The 22,254-nt window shown below is 35.0% G+C and overlaps 1 protein-coding gene across 1 annotated transcript in view; it reads left to right on the top strand.

The window, feature by feature from the left end:
• The window catches only part of KCNJ16 (potassium inwardly rectifying channel subfamily J member 16), a 94,283-nt gene extending 86,663 nt beyond the window's left edge, over nt 1–7,620 (top strand). Inside the window, exon 2 of the mRNA XM_044673732.1 lies at nt 4,110–7,620. Coding sequence (XP_044529667.1) covers nt 4,176–5,444 — 1,269 coding nt within the window. The 5' untranslated portion in view covers nt 4,110–4,175 and the 3' untranslated portion in view covers nt 5,445–7,620. The remainder of the gene's footprint in view (nt 1–4,109) is intronic.
• Nucleotides 7,621–22,254: the final 14,634 nt, after the last annotated feature.

Genomic DNA, 22,254 nt, shown 5'->3' with positions numbered 1-22,254 from the left:
AGAAAGAAGGAGGGAAGGAAGGAAGAAAGAAGGAAGAAAAGAAGGAAGGGAGGGAGAGAAGGAGAGAGTGAAGGAGGAAAGGAAGGAAGGGAGGAAGGACAGGAGGAAGCAAGGAAGAGAGGGAGGGAAGGAGAGAGTAAAGGAGGAAAGAAGGAAGGATGTAAGGAAGGAAAGAAGGAAGAAAGGAAGGAAAGGAGGGAGGAAAGAAGTAAGTAAGGAAGGAAAGGATGGAGGAAAAACAAGACAGGAAAGTAAAAAGAGAAAGGAAGAAAGATGATGCTCAAAAAGAAGCTCCTAGTAGTCACATAATGATTTGTATTTTATGATGCATTTTTATCCATTTAGTTTATCTAAAATATATATTTCTTGTAAATATAGATCAATTGGGTTAATGAGGATAAAGCCAAACAAAATGACTGATTCTTTTATTTCCAGGGCACTATGAAAGCAACCTTAATGTAACTCAATTCCATTAATTGAGAATTTGCTTCTTATCATAGTCAACCTGTAATAACACCCTAAAGAGGAGTTAGGAATGACTTTGTTTTCTTTCTTCAATGAATGAATTAGTTCACTGGTGTAGTTTGAAACCAGAGGTGGAGGGGGTGGTTAGAAACAGAATTGGGGGGATGAAGGGAAGGAAATGATGTACTCTATACTTTGTAGGTTTATGTGGTATGCTTTCCCAGACTTACTTGATTCATTTTCTAGTTCCCATAAAGGAAGCACTTTTTAAGCAAAAATAAACACCACAAGTTCCTAGAGCTCAGGAAACATGTCATACAAAGAGATATGCTATACAGCAGCACAATTTTTTTGTTTTGTTTTTATGGTGGTAGCAAATGGTTAAACATCATAATACCTAAATCTGCAATGAAATGTTATTATGTCATGAGAAATGGCATAAGAATTCAAAGAAGAATGGAAAAACATATGAATTGTTTTAGAATGAAATAAGTTAAATTGGTGGGAGGGAATCTATACAAATATTATAACAAGGTTTAAGATAAAAAGCAGTAAAAAGAGAGCTGACTGTAGTGTAATTATATCAGTTCTAAGGAAAAGTTGAGAAAATATACTTCCCTCTGATCATTACAGATGGGGAGGGGCATAAATATATAACATTACATAGGTCTGTTATGCATAGTTGATGTGTAGCTTTTTTTCCTGAGCTTCCTTTTGCTCTTTTCATATACATTTTATAAGGTGGGCAATTTATTGTGTGGGGAGAGTGAGGGAAATGTTCAGAAATAAATGTGATGAAGGAAACCAAAAAACATAAAGGAAAATAGAAAGAAAAGATAGACTATTTCTTTAGCTTCTTCAAAATGTTTTTTTTTAATTATGATGATGATAAAGTTGAGAATTTGGAAATGATGATTTTAAACAAAAATGTCAGCGTTTAATTTTATGTAGCAGAAACCTTCAAAAGAAAAAACCAATTAACTTTGAACTGGATGATTAAATGACAAACATATTTAAAAACAGATTAATCTCACATGTGTATCTGGCTGGCCCTTAGCAATAAATTGAATGTTGATTAGTATGACAATAGAATCTTCTTTATTCATCCTGCATACTGAAATTGGTTGTCATTAATTATTGTCAATTTTTGTTTTATTAGCTTTGTGTGGCTAGTTTTTTTTTTTAGTATAACTTGTATTAAGGTATAGGAAATCAGGGATCCATCTTTTCATTTGAAATGGGATTCACTGGGATTCTGATCTGTTAAATGGCTGGAGGATGAAAAGAAAAGACATATAAAAATCTTATTTATTGGGAAGAAACTTGCAAATGTGTGATAATTCCAAAAACAAAACCACAGTAGTAGGTTGATTCAAAGGAAGGAAGAACAAGATCCTTTGGACCTGCCTTCTTTCCATGATAATGTCAAAATCTGGAAAGAAACCATTCAAATGTTCAGATGTGATAACTGTCAGCTAACATGTGAAGCATAAGCTTGAGCATAGTTTGGTTGGAGAATAGCGACTAAATAGGACCTGAATTCTAAACAATACCAAAGGAAAGCCATTTTAGAGAAGAACTTCTATTGATGGCATGAAAGAGCAATTAAACAATAACTCATGATTTATGTACTATTTTTCAATTTCTGTTAATTAATTGTGGTACATCTAAAAGATTGGTTGTTAGAACCAGTCAAGATAAAAATAATTAGAATACCAAATATGTTTCTCAATTCAAATTGCATTGGTCTTCGATGATTTTCTCATATTATATAACTGGGGCAACTGAAGTGGAGGGTTGAAATAGCATTACACTTCTCATCTTTTGATGATGTCATTATAAAATGGCAAATCAAATAATTTTCTTCAACTAATGTCTCATGATAGGGATAAAGTATTTACCAAATATTTATAAGTATTATATTCCAATGAGCATTTCAGAAACCCTTAGAGCCTTTAATATAAAACTAGTCATATCTTGTATACACACTTGTGCACCTCAAAACTTAATTTTAATGCCAATAAAGGAAATGATGTAAGTACTCCAAACTGATATGGATAAAAATACAAACAAACAAACCTTTAATGTGTGCCTAACTGGTTTCTTGGCATGGGAAAGATTTTCAGCTTGTAAGCATGTAAGCAGAGTCCATCCCACACAAATGTTCTATCAAACAAAGTGTTTATTGTAGAGTGGGCCTGATCCTGAGACAAGGGAGTAAACTGATGCCTTCAGTAGGTACATTAACCATTTCAGAGCACTCAGAACCCTGAGGGCTTAGTGAGAACTTGATATCTCAAACAACCCCCATCAGTTTGTGCACTGGAAAAGGGTCCTTGTCAACCAGGACCCAATAGTAGCCAAATTATTTCCGTGCATGTATAGATAGATAGACCAAAAACACAACCCAAAGTAGTAAACCATTTCCTAGGTACAATAACTGAGAGAATTAAAACTCTCTAGAAAAATAATGGGTTGTTGTGTTTTCTTCCTTGATCTTGGTAGCTGAAGGGATATCTACTTTAATTTAAAATATTTATTTTCACTCTCACCTGTCATATTTTAAGTCCAGTGGTTTCTCCTTGGGGGGGGCAAAATTATTGATGAGCTATGTTTTCTATAGTGATGTTTTAATGGCTTTTAAGAGATGGGGACAAGTGAGAGGAAAGAAGTAACTGGAAGTAGGACGAGGAGTTTTTACCCATCAAATTTGTGGAACTACAGATAAACAGTCAGTGTCTGAGAGCAGAGCAAATTCAGCATGCTCCCTTTAAGAGAGAAAGATGATTAGCCACTTTGGCAAATTTTTCTCCTCCCTTTCAGAAGGGAAGTGAAGAGTTGGCAGTGTCAAAATATGAGTGAGTGTGATGGAACAAAGGCAAAAGCAATTTTACACCTTACTGAAAGACACCTGGGAGTGGTTTTACCTCCCCTAGGCTCAAGGCAGGCTTCTTCAAACACGCCTAAAGGTGGATCTTTGGGAAAGTAAGCTCTATTTGAATGAGATGTGCCTTAGTACTCTGTCAGAGAACATGCAGTGAGGAGCAAGATATTTTCAGGAACAGGGGAAAGGAGCAAGTCCTGCAAAGTGACAAATTTCCTGTTTGATCAGCTACAGAGCCTGGGTATCTACAGTTATATGTAAGTTGCAAAAGGGTCTGGAATGAAGATATTTCATGTTTGTGAGGTAATATTTTTTCCTTTATAGCTGAATTTTGAGAGATTTGTCTAATAAGGAAAAATGTGTATATTATCAAATGTAAGTTTAATATTTTGGAAGGCTTGTAGAGCTGTTAGATAAAATCTTGGAATAATGTTATTTCTTAATTGTAGCTAGATGGAAATGTTTCCAGATATTTTGAATACAAGGGGATTGTATCATAAAGGGCAGCAAAATATGTTGATCTTTTCAAGTCAGAGAAGGCAGACTTGTACTATATACTCAATAACTATGATGTTTCTTCAAAAAAAATAATTACTGGGTCAGATTGCTCAACTTAAATGCATAATTAATCCTGTCTTCCCCTTCAAATAAAGTTATCCTTTAGCTTATAAAATGTGGTATAATTGTTGCAATAGGGATGACTTTCTCCTAGAAAGAGACCAGTTAAATAATAAAAATCTGTTTCTGTCGTCCTTTTTAGATTTTGATTGAAAGCAAAGACATCAAACTGTTATCTTACTGGATGATCTGAGAATATAAGAACAAAATGAGTTATTATGGCAGCAACTATCGGATTGTGAACATGGAGGGGAATGTGCCCAAATATACTAACTATCACCCAGAGCACATTATAAGTGAGAAGCGAAGAGCAAGAAGACGATTGCTTCACAAAGATGGTAGTTGCAATGTATACTTTAAGCATATTTTTGGAGAATGGGGGAGTTACATGGTTGATATTTTCACCACCCTTGTGGATACGAAATGGCGCCATATGTTTGTGATATTCTCTTTATCCTATATTCTCTCTTGGCTGATTTTTGGCTTAATCTTTTGGGTGATAGCCCTTCATCACGGAGACCTGTTAAATGATCCAAATATCACACCTTGTGTTGACAATGTCCATACTTTCACAGGAGCATTCTTATTCTCTCTTGAAACTCAAACCACTATAGGCTATGGCTCTCGCTGTGTCACTGAAGAATGTTCTGTGGCAGTGCTTGTCGTTATACTTCAGTCAATCTTGAGCTGCATCATAAACACCTTCATCATTGGAGCTGCCTTAGCAAAAATGGCAACAGCTCGAAAGAGAGCCCAGACCATTCGATTCAGTTATTTTGCCCTCATAGGCATGAGAGATGGGAAACTTTGCCTTATGTGGCGCATTGGTGATTTTCGACCAAACCATGTAGTAGAAGGAACAGTAAGAGCTCAGCTTCTTCGCTATGTGGAAGATAGTGAAAGACGGATGACAATGGGATTTAAGGACCTAAAACTGGTCAATGACCAGATCATTCTTGTGACTCCAGTGACCATTGTCCATGAAATTGATCATGAGAGCCCTTTGTATGCCCTTGATCGTAAAGCAGTAGCCAAAGATAACTTTGAGATTTTGGTGACGTTTACTTATACAGGTGATTCTACTGGAACTTCTCACCAGTCACGAAGTTCCTATGTCCCCCGAGAAATTCTCTGGGGCCATAGATTCAATGATGTTTTAGAAGTGAAGAAAAAATACTACAAGGTAAATTGCTTACAATTTGAGGGAAGTGTTGAAGTATATGCCCCCTTCTGCAGTGCCAAGCAGTTGGACTGGAAAGACCAGCAGCTGCATAACCTTGAGAAAACATCCTCAGGCAAAGGATCAGGAACTACTGAAACCAAGGTTAGACGAAGGTCATTCAGTGCCATTGCCATTGTCAGCAGTAGTGAAAATCCTGATGAAATGACCAAGACCACAGCTGATGAGAGTAATGAGACAACATATCAAAAAGCTCTCCTGCAACTAAATAGAATTTCAGTAGAGTCCCAAATGTAGCCTGCAAAGGCACATACAAGTGGATTACCCCTCTACCCACAAGTTTTCTCAAGATGGCCACAATGAGGCAAGTGGCTTGAGGTGACATAAAAAGAAATGAAGTTTTTGAAAGTCAAGTTTTTGGGTTTTTTGTTATACACATGAATGGGGGTAAGGATAGGAGATAGGTATGATTAATGAATATAAATAGAAATTTCAAATTATTTTCACAATCAAAATGTTTCAAAATCTATTAGAAATGTACTTAGGAAGCAAAATCAACAGCTTTTAATTGCATCTCCTTTCTCTGTCCCTGGCTATTATACAATGAAGGAGACATTGAGCAGTAAAATAATAAAAATTAGAATTCATACAATTCATAGTGCTTTATGATTTACAAAGCACTTTCTTGATAGCAATCTGGGAGGAAAGTGATGCAATTATTAATATACCCATTTTACAGACAAAGAAACTAATCAGAGAGAATGAGTGATTTACCCAGTGTCACACTGCCACTAAAGAGTGTGGGAAGGTGATACTGGAATCAGAATTTGAACCTATATATTTTGACTTCAAGCCCAGGATTCTTTTCCTTCTTCTGCTTTCAAAGTGCCTAAGATACTAGTTAAAGACTTGACAAGTGCCATCTGATATTCTGGTGGTGATTTCTTGCTTAGCTCTAGATTGCTCAAAATTATTTCGTTACCCTGGAGTAAGTGGAAGATGCTATTTTTTTCTAAAATAGTCCATATTCCTTCAGATCTCCAGTGGCATAAATGGTGAGTTTGAGGTGATGATATGAAATTGTGGTAATTGATACACCATGATCTCATGGGAAACTTAAGTTCAATATTTTACACACACCCTCACCTACTTTTTGACCCATGATTGTCATCATAAACCACTTTATTCATGGAAATGATAAAGGCAAGGAACATAAACAATAAATTTTAAATTATTATTACCCCAAAATGACAATAGGGAGAGGGGCTAAAGGGGGGGGGGGGGATAGATGCAATGACATATAAGACTTTTAAACTTATTCTTGAAATTAAAATATAACTGTGTATATCTAAAATTTGTACTCCTGATTATCCATAGACATTGTTGGAACTTAGTTTCATGGCCAAGGAAAATATTGCTCTCCATATCTGCCACCATTGAATAATATGCAAATGGCTGATTTGTAGATTGGAACAAATTTTCTTATGACTGAAGACTCATATTTTTGATTTTCATGTGAAAGTTTTATTTTCTTATCTAGGAAAAATTCTATTTTGAAATGATTACTGCAAAAAATTTATCCTAAACAGAATGTTTATCCTTGATAAGTAATTTAGAAACATTTGAAAACTATATCTATGTATGGCAAATTGAGTGATTAAGAGATAATTATAGAGACAGGGATTATTTTAGATCAAAAGGAGGATAATCATGATAATTTCTTCTATTGTAACTCCAATTATTTAGAAAAAAGAAATATTATAAAACTTGCAGTATACTATTATATTGAGTCAGTGGCTACCTTCAGAGTTCTCTGTAGGAATGCATTGGGTGTTAAATAGGTTATAATCTCTTACATCAGATTTTTATTGTCCCTGAAATTACATGATCTCACTGATGCTTCATCTAGACTAAGAATTGATTCATATAAAGTGAAACTGGAATCACCAACATAGAAACTTATAAATTTTTCAGTGCCTACTTATAAGCAATTAGAGGTTATTAAGGAGCATAACCAAAATACCCCTATTAAAAAAAAGAATTAAAGGAATGTGCAAGTTACAACCTGCAAAACAAATGCTCTGCAAAAATGCTGTGAAGTCTAATTTCTTTGATCCAACATTTAGAATTCTTGCTTCTTTCTTGTCTTACTGTTACCTATGTCACATTTACTTTTATAAATTTATGTGTCCAGGTTTACTCATAGCAATTAGGTATGTAAAGGGAGCCCATGAAATCAGCTTAGTTGAAAAATTACTTTTTTCCAGTTTTATTTGTATAGACTCAGCTCAAATTCTCTCACATTTTCACTTGGGTAGAAGTTGTCCATTCACACTGCTTGCTTCTATTGTATTTTGTTCAAAATTGACTCATTATAGCTCCTTTGCAAGTAAATCCAATTTTGGAATATGTGAATCTCCAAATATTTCCATTTAGTTTAAGTGGATTGTAAACATTATTTAAAGTCAAAACATCTTTTGTCTAGTTTTTAATTTCTTAATTGCTCTATCTACATATCTAAATGTGTTATATAATAGTAAAAGCATTAAAATAAAGAAATTGAGTGGAGAAAAACTTTGCATATTGCTATATTTCATATATTTTAAAAGATATAATATTTCTGTAGTTTATGGTGCAATGGTTCTGGAAAGCTAAGGGAGTCTGTACCTAAATGACTCCTTGGAATTGAATAAAATGACTTCTAATAAGGTAAGTGAAAATTGGCTTAATGCATTTTTTAGTGTGCCTACTGCAAAACTTGTCTAACACCAAGTTAGCAAATTATGTTTTTATTAGATTATTTTTTTCTCTTAATTAGATTAAATTCAAGCCTTAGCAAACTAACTGTTCTAAATAATATCATTCCCAGAGCCAGAAGTAGTATTAGACATATGGGGTTTTATGCTAGAGTACCAAATTTAGAAGGTACTTCTTAAAACTTACAGTTGTTTAGCTCCATAAAAATGAAAAACAAAAACAAAAACAAAAAACCATCAAACCTTAGCAACTAGTTAACAAGATTAATTACTTAAAAAGATGGGTGGGATAATACCCCATAACGTCCACTCAAGGAATGGTGCCCCAGGGTCTCTGTGCTGTATCCTTAGCATAGAGCTATTTCCCAAACAAACAAAAAAACTAAATAAGAGTATACTTCATTCTACTTGCTTATGGTATAAAAATTCATAGTTACAGTCTTGGTGTTCACATTGAGTATTTTCACTGTATTGAAGGCTTACTTGGAATGGGGTTCCAGAGGCAGGAGTCAGATGTTTCAAAGTACTATTTCTAGTTAGTAGACAAATGATTTGAGCCATTACCATGCTTATTGACTTTATGCTGGGAAGATATAACTAGTGCTATATTTAAAGTACATAATATCTACACACACCCAATTATTTCCTTTTAGAGTTCCAGTTAGTTGTTTACTAATACAACTAGGCATGTTCTGGGAAAGTAAGTTACAAGAATTATCTAACTTTCATAGGACCATTTGGAGGATACTAACCCTTTGGAAAAAAATGTAATAAACATTAATTATTTAATTAATTAGTTAATTAATTAATTAATTTGTTTGTTTGTTTGTTTGTCCTGGGAAGTGAAGGTAAAGAAAGCTAACTTTTTTTTTTATTTGAGATACTTAATGGCTGAATAATCTTGAGGAAAGAACTAATGAATTCATCTCTTTCCCCTCCTTTTCCTTCTCCCTGCAATGGAATTGCATCCAGTTTTGCAATCTGGACTTGCATTTGGGCTAGCAATATAAAAAAAAGCTAGCCTACCTTATCACTGACCTGTAACTAGCAGCAGACCAGTATTCCAGCAAAAAGAGTACTGTCAGTCCTGGGCAAAAAGACACCTAGATGAATGCTGTATTTCATGAAGTCCAGGAATATACCATTCTGTATTAATTCAGAAGATCTGAAAAAAAAAGCCATTATATATAAATCCCTCCCCTAAAAATTGAATATGCATCCCAATTGAACTCTTGTGTTGTTAATATCCTTTTGAATTGTGCCAGGGAGAGTGCACTAGGCTTCCCTTATAAACTTCCATTCCTAAGGTTAAGATGTGGAAAATCTATTCAGGGTAGAAAAGTCTCTATACTATTGGCCAGATACATTGATCCACTGAAGTTCCTACATAAAGATTGTATTGCGAAGGCATTTGTCTAGGCTTGTGTGCTATTTGAGGTAAACTCTGTATTTAGAATTTTGGAAAGTACCTTGCACAACTGGTATGCAATTATTTGCTTTTTCAAAGTAACAAATCCCTACCTCAATTCCAGAATCAGCTTCTATGATGTTTCAGCTTTTTATTGTTTGAAGAGGTTAATAATTTTATTCATGTGTTAAGGATAAGTGGAAGTTTAGTATTGGAGGAAGGAGGGTACAGGGATCAAAAAATACTTGGCAGAGAAGCAACCGATGAGAGCTACAGTACCATACAAGTATTCTTAGCTATAGCTGTTTAATAACTATACATATTTGTTATTAGGGATGGCTTCTACTGGGAGGCAATGAAATGCTAATTGATAGTGATAATATAATATAAAAAGAGAACATTGAAAAAGCATTCTAAAATGCATATAAATTATACATAGGGAAGGGAGAAGAGGTGCAAAATAGAGCATTTGTTAGTATGTGACAGCTCATTTTTTATTTAAATGAAACAAAAAACAAAAAAACCACCATATGTGGTAAAAATCTATTGAAAAGTGTGATTATTGATACTAAATTCTCAATAAAAATTATTTTCTTTTCATTCTTTCTTTTTAAAAAAATAAGAACCAAGGAATGGGGTTTGTGGGGTGAGAGATAAATTGACTAGTGAGAACCTGGATTTCATAATGGATACTGTAAGTAGTTCTTGGAGAAGATATTCTCATGGAAATGTGGCCTTTGAAATTTAAAGCTAAGTGGCCCAATTCAGATAACTTGTGGGCAGAGAGTAAGTAGACATTCAAAGCTATTTGTTTCTCTTGAAGGAATGTTTTAGTTGTGTTGTTGGGAGATCCTTGATGGCCTAAATTGTTAAGGGACTTTTCTGTGGGTAAGAAAAACTTATCTCAAAATGAATTCTCAAGTGATGCTTTTGCTGCTCTCCTATTACAGTATAAACTGAAATCAAGCTGCTTGCAGTGATTATTTGGGAGAGAGTATTAGTTTCAGGGGAAGAAGACCCAGAGTTGAATCCCAGTTCAGCATTTACTATCTGAATGATCTTGGACAAGTCACTTTATATGCCCAAGCCTCAGTTTCCTCACCTGTAAAATGAAAGGATTAGAATCTCTTAATTTTCTTCAAATTCCATTATATCATGATGCTGTGTAGTTCAACCATGAGATCTGACCAGTACATAAATTAACACCTTTCATTATTACCATTCTTCTTCTCCTTTTATTTGGTGATTTCCATATCTCCTGGCAGAGAATGCCAGCACAGATTTTGGGAAACTTGAAACTAATGTCATTTAATCCTATTAGTTTCTTTGTAAATTTAAATACCTAGAAGAAAAGTCCTTCTGTTTCTCTGCTCTTCCCAGTGTAAAAACACTTTCTTTCCATGGAGACTGGCATTTTCTTTCTAATGAGCTCTACAGTGTTAAGTGTCTTATCCAAGATCATGTAGCCAGTATGGAGGATTTGAAACAAGGTCTTAATGATAAGAAAATTGGACAGTGTTACATATTGTCAGTTTATTGGGGGCCTCCTCAACCTAACCCAAGTCCAGAATCAAAATAACACATTTTTAAAAAATGTTTTAGACCAAATAAATAACAAGAGCCTTAGAAATCCTCTGTACTTATCTTCATTAACCCAAAATATAAATCAATCACCTCTAAAATGATATGTCATAAAAATTAATTCTTATAATTTAGCTGTGTTAAATAAAATACCTCCAATACTCAGCACTCCAACTATGTAACAAAGGTATCACAGAGTAACATCATATCTAATGGCCTAATGCTGGCATCTCCTGGCATCCTCTGGCATCACTGTGGGAACCCCTAGCATCAACATGCAAGAGCCAGCATGATGTCACCACAGAAGGGCAGACAACAAGATGTTTGAAAGTCTTTGGTCAAGGGCAGATTTTTTAAACCCTGGGGGAGAAGGCTGGTGGCTCTCTTAAATTCCATCCCTGATAGGGCTGGCATTTTCTCTCTGTTCTGCTCCCCTTATCCTGGCTCTTGATTGATGGCAAGCCATGATGGGTGGTGGGGGAAGGGCCTTAGCCAGCAAAATGAAGTGTCAGATCTAGTAGGCTGAAATCTAATATTTTTTTCTGTCATTCTCTCTCTTCACTAATAAATGCTTATAACCCTGGTCCTGAGCCTCCAGATGAATTTTATTTGTTACATACCTCTGCATTGGTCTAAATTCATGTCATTCACATCATGACCTCCATTCCCTTTTCCCATATTTTCCCAGCCATATTCTCAGTTTACACCTGGTTACATTCTTTTTTGTATTTTAATCTCTAGATGAACCAATCTACTCTTTCTTCCACTTATGAATCCTTTGCTCCCCTGCCTTGTCACCAGTCATAACTTTGCAAAACCTGTAGTTGTACTACTAAGTGGAGCTGGAGGAAATCATGAAACTGTGGTAACTTTTTTGAAGTCCATGTTCTCCAATTTCAACTATGCTTGACTTCAGAAAAATAAACTTCCAAAGTAGCTGTTCTAAACTTTCTTATCTCTTTGCAAATCTCTTACTTCACTCCCTACCCCTTCTCATCAGGGGACCTCACCTCATATTTCGTTTCTAGAAGTGCAAATTTCACTCAGAGTTCAAGCCTTATAAAGTCTGGAGAGTCTCAACAATTATTAGAGGGGATGATTCAAGACTACCTAGACTCATGAGGGGTTGAGTTGGTGAGATCTTAGAAGACATTTCTTCTTTTTTTCTGCCTTCTGGATTTGAGAGAGGACATATGCTCCCAAGCATTCTTCAAGAAGAGGCCTCTGCAGAGAAAGACTTTGGGAAGAAGCCAATATGTAAATCACTGGTACCTTCTCAAGAATGTTTCTATTTCCAGGATTTGAATGATAATATATGTATAACCCAGTGAAATTGCTTGTCATTTCTGGGAGGGGGTGGGGAAAGAGGGAAGAGAGAAAACAAGAATCATATAACCATGGAAAAATTAAAAATATTTTTAAAAATCACAGAATTCCCGAACTAGAAGGGACCTCCATCATCATTTATTAAAAATATACATATATAAAAGAATTTCTACTATAGAATAATAAACAAGTGTATGATAAGTACATTATAAGCCTCTGGACTCATCTTAAGAAAGACAAAAACATAGACATGGACTTTAAGGATTTCATATTATAAAAAATTATAAATAATTCTGTACATATTCAATACGTCTCAAAAAACTTAGTGAAGTCTAAAATGTTAATATCCTTAAGCAAAACTAATACTTTTTGTGAAGAAAAAAAAAGGTTTCTATTTCCAGGTGCCACACAAGACATCAGAGACTCAAGAACATATACAACCTGCATTAGAGAAACATACACCTTAAATACCCCATATCCCCTAAATTGAGACCATTCCTTGAAATCTCTCCTTTCCCTCTCCTCATCTTACATCACATAAACAGCCTTCCCCAACTCTTTCCTCTTTCACTCTGCTCTCAAGTAAAGAAGGAATCCTTCTCCTTGCTAAGGCAAACTCCTTTAAATGTTTCATTGTTCCCATCTGGTTCTAACCTATAATTATAATTACAATTATAATTATAATTATGCAAATTACTTCCACTATCATCTCCACTCTATCTTGTCTTCAATATCTCACAATCTTGACTTGCTCCATTCTTGCTGCTTATTAACCCTAACCTTGTCTCTCCCATGCTGTGAAACACACACACACACACACACACACACACACACACACACACACACACACACATAAAACCAACCTAAGTTGACCTGACTATCTCTCTCTCTGTCTCCTTTTTATATTACATTCCTCTATAAAGTCACCTGTCTCCACTTCCGTTCAATTTACTCTCTACTAAACTTTCTTCATTCTGTCTTCTGCCATTATTATTCAACCAAAATCACCTTCTACAAAATTATTGATATAATATCACTCTTTGACAAATTGATAAATATAATAAATAATCTTTTCTCAAACCTCATTTTTCTTCACTGCTACATAATTTAAAATTTTCAGATACTTCCTTCTAGGTATAATTTTCATGGTTTTCATGACATTAATACTCCTATCTATCTAAATGGTTCTCTTTAGTAGCCTTTGCTGGTTTTTCTTCCATGGCATTCCTAACTGTATGTATAGCCTCAAGGCTCTGTCCTTGAGCCCCTTCTTTATATCAGTAATGGTTACCTTTTAGAGACTGTATGCTGTGTCTCACTTCCTTGTGCCATGTCCGCCCAGACTGAGAGCCTCTGGCCCTCCCCCTTCCCCACTGTTGCCTTACCCCAGATAGGGGAGGGAGGAAGAGCCTCCATTGGACTGTTCGCAGAGAGGTGGGGGGAGATGCGGTGGAGAGAGGGAAGGGAACAACTCTACTTGAGTCCCTTTGCCTTTCTAGTAATGAACTCTGGCAAGCCATGCCTCTTGTGCCAACAGAGAAGGCTCCGCATACTGTTTGCGGCACATGTGCCATATATTTGCTACCACAGCTCTATACTATCTCATGTGGTAATTTTGTCAACCCTCATGGGTTCAATGATGGTTTCTCTGCAAAAGAATTCCAGATCTCTGCACTGTGTGAGGAAAAATAGCTCCACCCACCTTGTTGGCATCCACAACAGCCTGTTGTCCCCTGACTATGGCTAAGTAGCTGGCATCAGTGTAGGCTAGCCATCAGGCATCTGCTAAACATTCCTAGCATCCTGGCATCAGCCTGAATGCCAGCATACAATGCCAGTGAGGAGAGCAGGGCCATAGAGTATATTGATCAGGAATCAGGAAGCACGAAGGCCTGTTTTACTTCCATGTAGGTGCTGACTGGGCTGCTGCAGGACATCCAGTGTAAAGGGGAAGCTAGATTAGGGTAAAACTTCTCTAAGATCGATATACCCCAGTCTCTCTCTCTCTCTCTCTCTCTCTCTCTCTCTCTCTCTCTCTCTCTCTCTCTCTGTCTGTCTATCATTCTCTCAGTCATTCTCTCTCTCTCATTCTTTCTCTCTCGCCTTCACTCTTCCCCCCCCTACAAATCTTCCTTCCCTTCCTCTTTCTATCAATAAAACATAATTAACATGAAATCCATGGCCAGACTAAAAAATTTTAATCATAACAACATTCAGTCTTAGTTTGCTGAACTTCAATCACAGGTCTACAATGATCTCTCATACAATTCAAAACAGATATCATATATGTATCTCAAGGGCAGCTAGGTGGTGCAGTGGATAGAGTGCCAAGCCTGGAGACAGGAAGACTTCTCTTCCCAAGTTCAAATGACTTACTAGCTGTGTTAGTCTACGCAAGCCATTTAATCCTGTTTGCCTCTGTTTTCTCATCTGTAAAATGAGCTGGAGAAGGAAATGGCAAACCTTTCCAATATCTTTGCCAAGAAAACCTCAAATAGGGTCATGAAGAGTCAGACACGACTTAAAAATGACTAAACAATAAGGCATCTCCAACTCAACATATCACAACAGAAATTAGCCTCTTTCCCCTCAATCCATTCCACCTCCTTAACTTTATTTTCACTTCTGAGGCTTCCACCAGTTTCTTAGCCACATAGCAACTTTCCTCATTTTCATTTCATTAAAATTTTCAACATGAAAATGAGGAAAGTTGCTATGTGGCTAAGAAACTGGTGGAAGCCTCAGCAGTGAAAAAAAATATATATGTGTATATATGTATATACATATATATATATACACTACCCATTGCCAAATATTATTTCAGTATTCATAATATTCTTCATATACATATACCTTTCTTTCCACTCATTCAGCTACTATCCCAGTTCTGGCTCTCATCCTCCCTCACCTGGACTACTACAAGAACTTTCTACCTGGCCTGACATCCTTAAAATTTCTATCCCCTACTCAGCTGCATGGTTTATCTAGTGTATAAATTATATCAAAACACTCCCCACCTCTCCAAAGAGTCCTCATTTTCCTCCAAGTCAAATATAAATTCCTGCATTTGGCATTTAAAGCTCTTCATAATCTGACCACTGCCTACTTTTCTAGCCTTCTTAAAGCTTACTCCCCTCCACACACTACTATAAGCTAGTTATCCTAGCCTATTTGTAGCACTTTGAACATGACACTACCTGCAATCTCTTTACTTCTGTGCTGGTTGTCCCCTATGCGCGAAATGTTCTGATCCCACAAATTGACTCATTTTCCATGACTTCCTTCATGATTCAGCTCAGAACCCATCTTCCCTAAGAAGCCTTTCCTGGTTCTACCAACTGCAAATGTTTTCCTCTTTCAGATTATCTTCATATACTTTGTATATGTTGTGTTTGTTTCTGTATATTTGACATGTCTCTTCTGTTAGAGAGAATGCTCCTTGAGAGAAGAGTCTGTTTTTCTGTCCATTTTAGTTTAATTGTATCTTCAGGGATTTGCACAGTACCTGACACACTGTAAATGTTAGGTGGATAGTTAGGTTAGATAGTCAGTAATATCATCAGTGAAGATTTAGTCAGTAGTTTCAGTCATTTTTGACTCTTTGTGAACCTATTTGGGTTACTCTTAGCAGAGATACTGAAGTATTTCCTTCTCCAGCTTCTTTTATAGAAGAAGAAGTTGAATCTTCCTGACTCCAGGCCTGGCACTCTATCACTGCAACACGTAGCTGGGGTGTTCAGGGAGCTCTCCCACCTCTGCTGTGACATCTTGCTGAGCCCTTTTTAGGGCTCCTCATCTACCTTTCACTCGACTCTCACCTGTGGTTCCACAAAGCTGTAGAATGCCCTTTTGGCAGATAGGATAAAAGGTTGAGTGCAATCAATAGACCTCAAACATATTAGTGAAATAGGAAAAGATCTATCTCAAACCTTTGAAGATTTCTCCTGGCAGGAAAAAAATTGTTTCAATTCCTATGAAGGTAGTTAAAGCAGGCTCTATGGAGTACTTAGAGGTTGGTCAGATGTTAAAGATGCCAAAGGCATCCACTGCATCCTGGGGCATTCTGGATAATTCCTGATTTTTGTTTTGCCACTTTGATAGAAGAAACAATGAGACTGATAGAATTTGTGTAACCCTCACTTAAATCTAATTCAAGATCAGGTCAAAACATGACCCTGTGATATCATTACTCTTCCTTCAAAACAACCACAGTGTATGTATTCCTTCCACTGGCCCAGACTGCAGCCCCTCTAAACAGATTCATCACATAGCAAGCAACCATTTGGTGATGATTGAGTCATACTAATATCTCTGACAGGGACATACTAATGTTAGAAGTCAGTGGGATAAACCTTTGAGAACTCAGGGTGACCATTATCACAGTAAAGCATAAAAGGAAGGCTTTGGCAGGAGAATAATGTGCCTCTTCTTAAATTTATACTGGTTTCAGAAAACACTAGTCAAATATGGGGAAAGAAAATGGGCCTTTGATTGGATTCTCCTAGTGAGTAAGCTACTCATTAAAAGATAATTAAATAAAATTTTCAGGGGTTGTGTTGAGACTACATGCTTTTATGCTAATAATGTCTATACCTTTAAATTTAAGTTTCATAAACCTGGATAAGTCATGGGATCTCTCCAAAATCTATTTTCTTTATTTGAACACTCACTTTCCAAAATGAGCCCTTATTCTAATCCAATAAATAGCTACTGTAATTTGCACTTCAAATCTCACCAAGTTGTAAGAGAAGTGCTTTTTAAAACAGTTAGAAAGTGCTTAACTCTTCCATGCTAATTTACTTTTCTGTCATAAATCATTTCCCAAACTTCATGATGTACTCTGTTGTGTAAATTGTACCAGGGAGTGTATCAGATTCATTATCTAAAAATAACCATAGGAGGATAATATTTAAAATAAACAGCTGCTAATTGAGCCAGGGAAAGCCTCTTTGGCACTAATACTGAGCACTGATGAATGTGGATTTAAAACCACATGTGGCCCTCGTAGCTATACTTTACAATCTTAATACTGAAATGTCTTGCACACTCACCACAAGTTAAATGCACTGCAAGATCCTCTGTGTGTATGTGTGTGTGTGTGTGTGTGTGTGTGTGTGAATGTGTATATGTAGTTGCCCTTTGGATCACAGGCTCATAGATGTAGAATTACAAAAAAAGTTTAAAGGTCATCTTGTCCAATCTTCTTTTTATAGATGAGGAACAGTTAAATAACTTGCCCAAGGCACACAAGTAGTATGTGGCAGAACTGGAGTTTAAAAGAAATTCTCTAAATAAAAATTCTTTCTGCTATGCTATGTTAATCTTCTTTTCCCCTCCCTTCTAAGTTGATGTTAATTCTATGTTCCAGATAGCTATGAAAGTAAAAGGCTAAATATCAATGATGCCATAGTAGTGATAATTATTTTAGAGTAATATTCTTTTAATTCTCCATGCTACTATCTCAAAATTGGGATTATTTTGTGCAAATTCTTTTACTCTGTATCTTTTAAAAATATTTCTACTGATTTATTTTATATGATCAAAATTCCTTTCCACTCTGGGCCTTCCCATATAACAAGTAATATTTTTAGAGAAAAAAAAAGATGAGGAAAAAGAACTCACCAAAATTGTGAAACACAATCAAAAAAGTGTAAAAATAAATGTAATATACCATAATTGTGAGCCTCCCACCTCTGCAAAGGGGTATGGATATCTTCTTTTATCTCTTCATTGGAGCCATAGTTGTTTGTTTTTTTTTTTTAATTTCTGAAAAATTCAGTTGTGTATGGTGTGTGTGTGTGTGTGTGTGTGTGTGTGTGTGTGTGTGTGTGTGATTTTTCTTTTCAAGGCAACTAGGTTGTGCAAATCTCAGGAAGACCTTCTTCACCTTCTGGGTCTTCAAATGACAGAAACAGTGTCCATCACTAGTCCCATATTGGAAATGTTTGTGGTTCAGCAGAATCTGAGAGATATTGTATTCAACTGGCAAGTCTTTGAGAAACTAAATCGCTTCTATATCATGATGAGCCATTAAATTAAGATTTTATTCAGGCTCTAGTGCCTGACCTAAGCACTTGTAATAGTTATCCCCTCCAAAATGAACTCTAACCTTTTCTCTGTTATTTCTGTGGTGAGCATCACTGAACAGGTTACTTTACTTGACTTTTATTTCCTTATCTATAAAAATGGGCATATGAGTGTGGGTTGGGGAATTAGATAATTTTTAAAGATCCTTTCAGCTCACAAATTTTGTTTTGTTTTGTTTTTTACTTACCAAGAATTAGTTTTTTTCATATTCAACTTTTTTCTTTATCATGGAGTACATACTTTCTGTTTTAGAAGTGTAAGGTGAAATAGTGATATATAAAGATATTAAACTCTGAGATAACAGGTGTACTGTCTCAAATCTAATGAATAAAAATGGTCTCTATTATAGCTATTATTCCAGCAGGAATAAGTAAAATGCAAAGTATAGCATTAAAGTTATAGTGGTTAAGTTGAAAATTGATAGACAAAACAAATTATTTATAGAAAATTTATCATAACCATCGCCTACTTCATAACTCTTTAAATACTTAAGTTATAGAATTTATTGAGGAAGGAGAGGAGATAAAGGTTAATCATTCATACAGTGAAAAAAAGAAAGCGTATGGCTATTTTGGAAAATTACTGACAATCATGATGGTCCCTGAACGAATCTCTATTTCCAGTATTTAGATTTCACTTCAGTTTTTCATCATTCCTTAGAAGATAGCCTGGAGAGTAAAGTAGTTTTTTCAGTGGAGTGAGAGAGTGCCTGATTGGATAATGTGGTTTGAGACTGACAATGCTCATTTGTTATTAAGAATCCCCAGAAAACTTTCTGAAAGCAAGAGGGAGCTTTTTACTATTATCATTTCAGAAAATTTACGATTAATTTGGATTGAATATTGAAAAGACAATTTTTCTCTGTTCACAGGAAATCCCAGGGAAATTATTTTAGTATTATCATTTTAATCAGAGTTATAGAGCTAAGCAGCAATAATTTTCATTTAGAGACAAAACTAAATCTGTCAAACCATAGAAATACAAGCATACTCACATGTTCACCCTTGCCAAAGTGAACTTTTTCTATAAAATGTTCTTGTACTCCAAAGAGGGAACTAGGTTCCTAACTATTCCTTCATAAATTTAGTGGGGAAGAACATACTTGCCATGATTGTTTTGAAGAGATAGTAAGGACAGAAAAGGGAGCCAACTCTCCTATTCTTCCCTATTATTACATTAAAACCCTTTGACATAGTGGGAGTAATAATAGTAATGATGTGAAAAGTTTTCTGAATTTAGGTCTGTTAGGAGACCAAATATTCTGGGTCACCATTCCGCCACCTTGTGGTCACAGGAGAACACAAGCTTTTCTTTTTGGCAAATTCATAAAAATTTCTTTGCTTGATAATTCAAGTGTTCCTAAGGTCTCATTTTAGTCATATTTTCTCATATCTGTAGGTAGAAGATAATTCATACTTTCACCTTCGAAGTATTAAATCAGGAACAACTGTTTTGTGACAAATAAAGGAATCTGTGTATAGCTCTCTTAATCTAGAATCTGATATTTAAGAATTGAAATTAAATGTTATTTAATATATTATAATAAGAGAAACCTGGATTTTTCCATTAGTATCCTAAAAAATACAATTAATATGTCAATTAATCAGTTAGTGAATGAGATATATGAAAAAGTTGGATACAAACTTAAGAGCATGACTAAAGATTTTACTTTTCATGATAAATATAATTAATAGGAATTTTAAAAATTACAACATTTATTTTGAAGACTATTTATATTTTCTAAATGCTAGTTCTGTCAGCAGCTACATGTTTAAGAAGAATGCCCAAGATTGTGGTCACCAAAAACCACACTACTTTCATAGGTCCTGAATCCATCTATAAATGGTCAGAACTATATATTTGTATTGTTCATCAACTATAATGATGATATAGTATTAGTATTATTATCTTGACCAGTGCCATAGAGTCATGCAGCAAGATATTTTCTTTGTACAAAGGAAAATAATACAATAAATTAGTAAACATTCATTTATACATATTTTTAAAAGGATAATGAGGAATAGTTCAGTTCAATCACACTCAAGAACTTTAAAATCGAATATATTAAAGATTCATGTGGGAACCTCCTCTGATATGCAAAAAGGAATCTGTCTATAACTCAGTTAATAAATCTTATAGAGTTGTCTGAGATTCACAGCACTTAAGTAAACTGCCTATAATAATATAGCTAATAAATGTAATAGGTAGTATTTGAACTCAGGTTTTTAATCATTCTAAAGTTGAGTAATACAATGCTTCTGAGCTTTAGAACTAATGAGAAGGGAGGGGAAAATGCCTTAAAAGTCTATACTTCTCCAATAGAGTCTATACTTAAAATATTTCTCTTCACTCTGTCTTCCTTTTTTACCTTCTTCCTCACCTATAATCCCAATTTGAACTCTCTTAAATGCATGGTCAAAGAAGAAAGTGATCAATAAAAATATTCAGGGAAAAATTTAAATAGAGAAGATATATTAAAAGTGTCTGTACTTTCATCTCTGTTATCCAACAATGGTTCAAAAATGTTTGTGGTCAATTTTTCTTCAATCTCATCTATAAGTGTCAAAAGTAGATTAAATAACCACAATTATATTATCATGATATGAATTGTAATAAAATTTTCTCTACATGTGACATGACATTGGCCATGAATTTTAATAATGGTAAATTTGATAGCTTAACAGATCCAGAATTTTAGTTAATAAAAGGTCTGACTCAGAGTTGAAATATTCCTTCAGACAATCCAATGATAGTGATAATTCATTTTTTATGCCATTCAAATTTTAATTCTACAAATGTCGAAATGAGAATCTAGCTCTTCTTTTGAAACTAACTGGTCCCTGGTAAGAGAAGACGTCTTACTCAATGAGAATACCGAAGAAGAACCTCTAACTTAATACCATTTACCAGCTCTCACTGTATTTCATTTTCTATTGCAACCAACTGTTGAGAGTAATGTTTAAAATGTGCTAGGACTCTATCAAAATGACTGATCCAGTCCTATGGATCTGTATAATATTTCATAGGCTTTTAGTATACCATATTAAAACATCATAAAAAGAGGCAATGATGAATATGAGTTGGTGAATGTGGGGTTCATTTAAAATGGATTTATTCTAAATGAATAGCCACCTGGTTGCTAGAAATTGGAGCCTAGTCTATACCATGCCAAAACTATTGACTGGAAAGTGAAAAGTGCAATCTATTGATTAGCCTGCAGGATGCAAAAGAATCATTTTGGCTCTTTTTTTTTTTCTCAGACTGACTTGTTTTTATTTCTTAATTTGGTAAAAGGAACCAGATATTTAGGCATCATTTAGATCAATATATCTTTATTTCTTCCCCAATGGAACCCAAATTACTAGATTAAACTATTCTTAGAGAAAAATTTTTAAATGGAAGGGATTTTTATTTAACTTGAATTATTTTTTAATTTCCTCTTCCAATATGAAGTCGTTATCAGAGCTGGGCTTTAATAGTCCTTATTTTGCAGGTAGCTATACAGGTTATATTAAAACAATGTAGATAGATAGATAGATAGATAGATAGATAGATAGATAGATAGATAGATAGATAGATAGATAGATAGATGTAGTATAAATACAGTTGGACTCACAAGACGAAGAAGAGCTCCAATCACATTTTAGACATTTAACGAATGTATGATTCTAGACAAGTTACTTATCCCTTCATAGCGCCAATTTCTTCATCTCTAAGACCAGTTTTCTCTGAGTAAAGTGAAGAAATCGGCCTGGATATTCCCTGAATTCCCTTGCAGCTTTTTTATGTCTAGAATACTATGATGCTAATAAACTGAATATGTAATTTGAAAGTTAGAAATATAATAAATGTACCTTAATAGAAGAGAAAGGAAAAAGGAGAGGAAGCTGGGGAGAGAAAGGGGAGGGAGAAAATGAGGGAGGGAGAGAGAAAGAGGAAAATTTGAAAA

Source organism: Gracilinanus agilis, chromosome 4 (assembly GCF_016433145.1).
Source record: "Gracilinanus agilis isolate LMUSP501 chromosome 4, AgileGrace, whole genome shotgun sequence".
Classification (NCBI taxonomy): domain Eukaryota; kingdom Metazoa; phylum Chordata; class Mammalia; order Didelphimorphia; family Didelphidae; genus Gracilinanus; species Gracilinanus agilis.
Note: the sequence above shows the minus strand (reverse complement) of the source record. Positions and strands in the feature narration are given on the sequence as shown.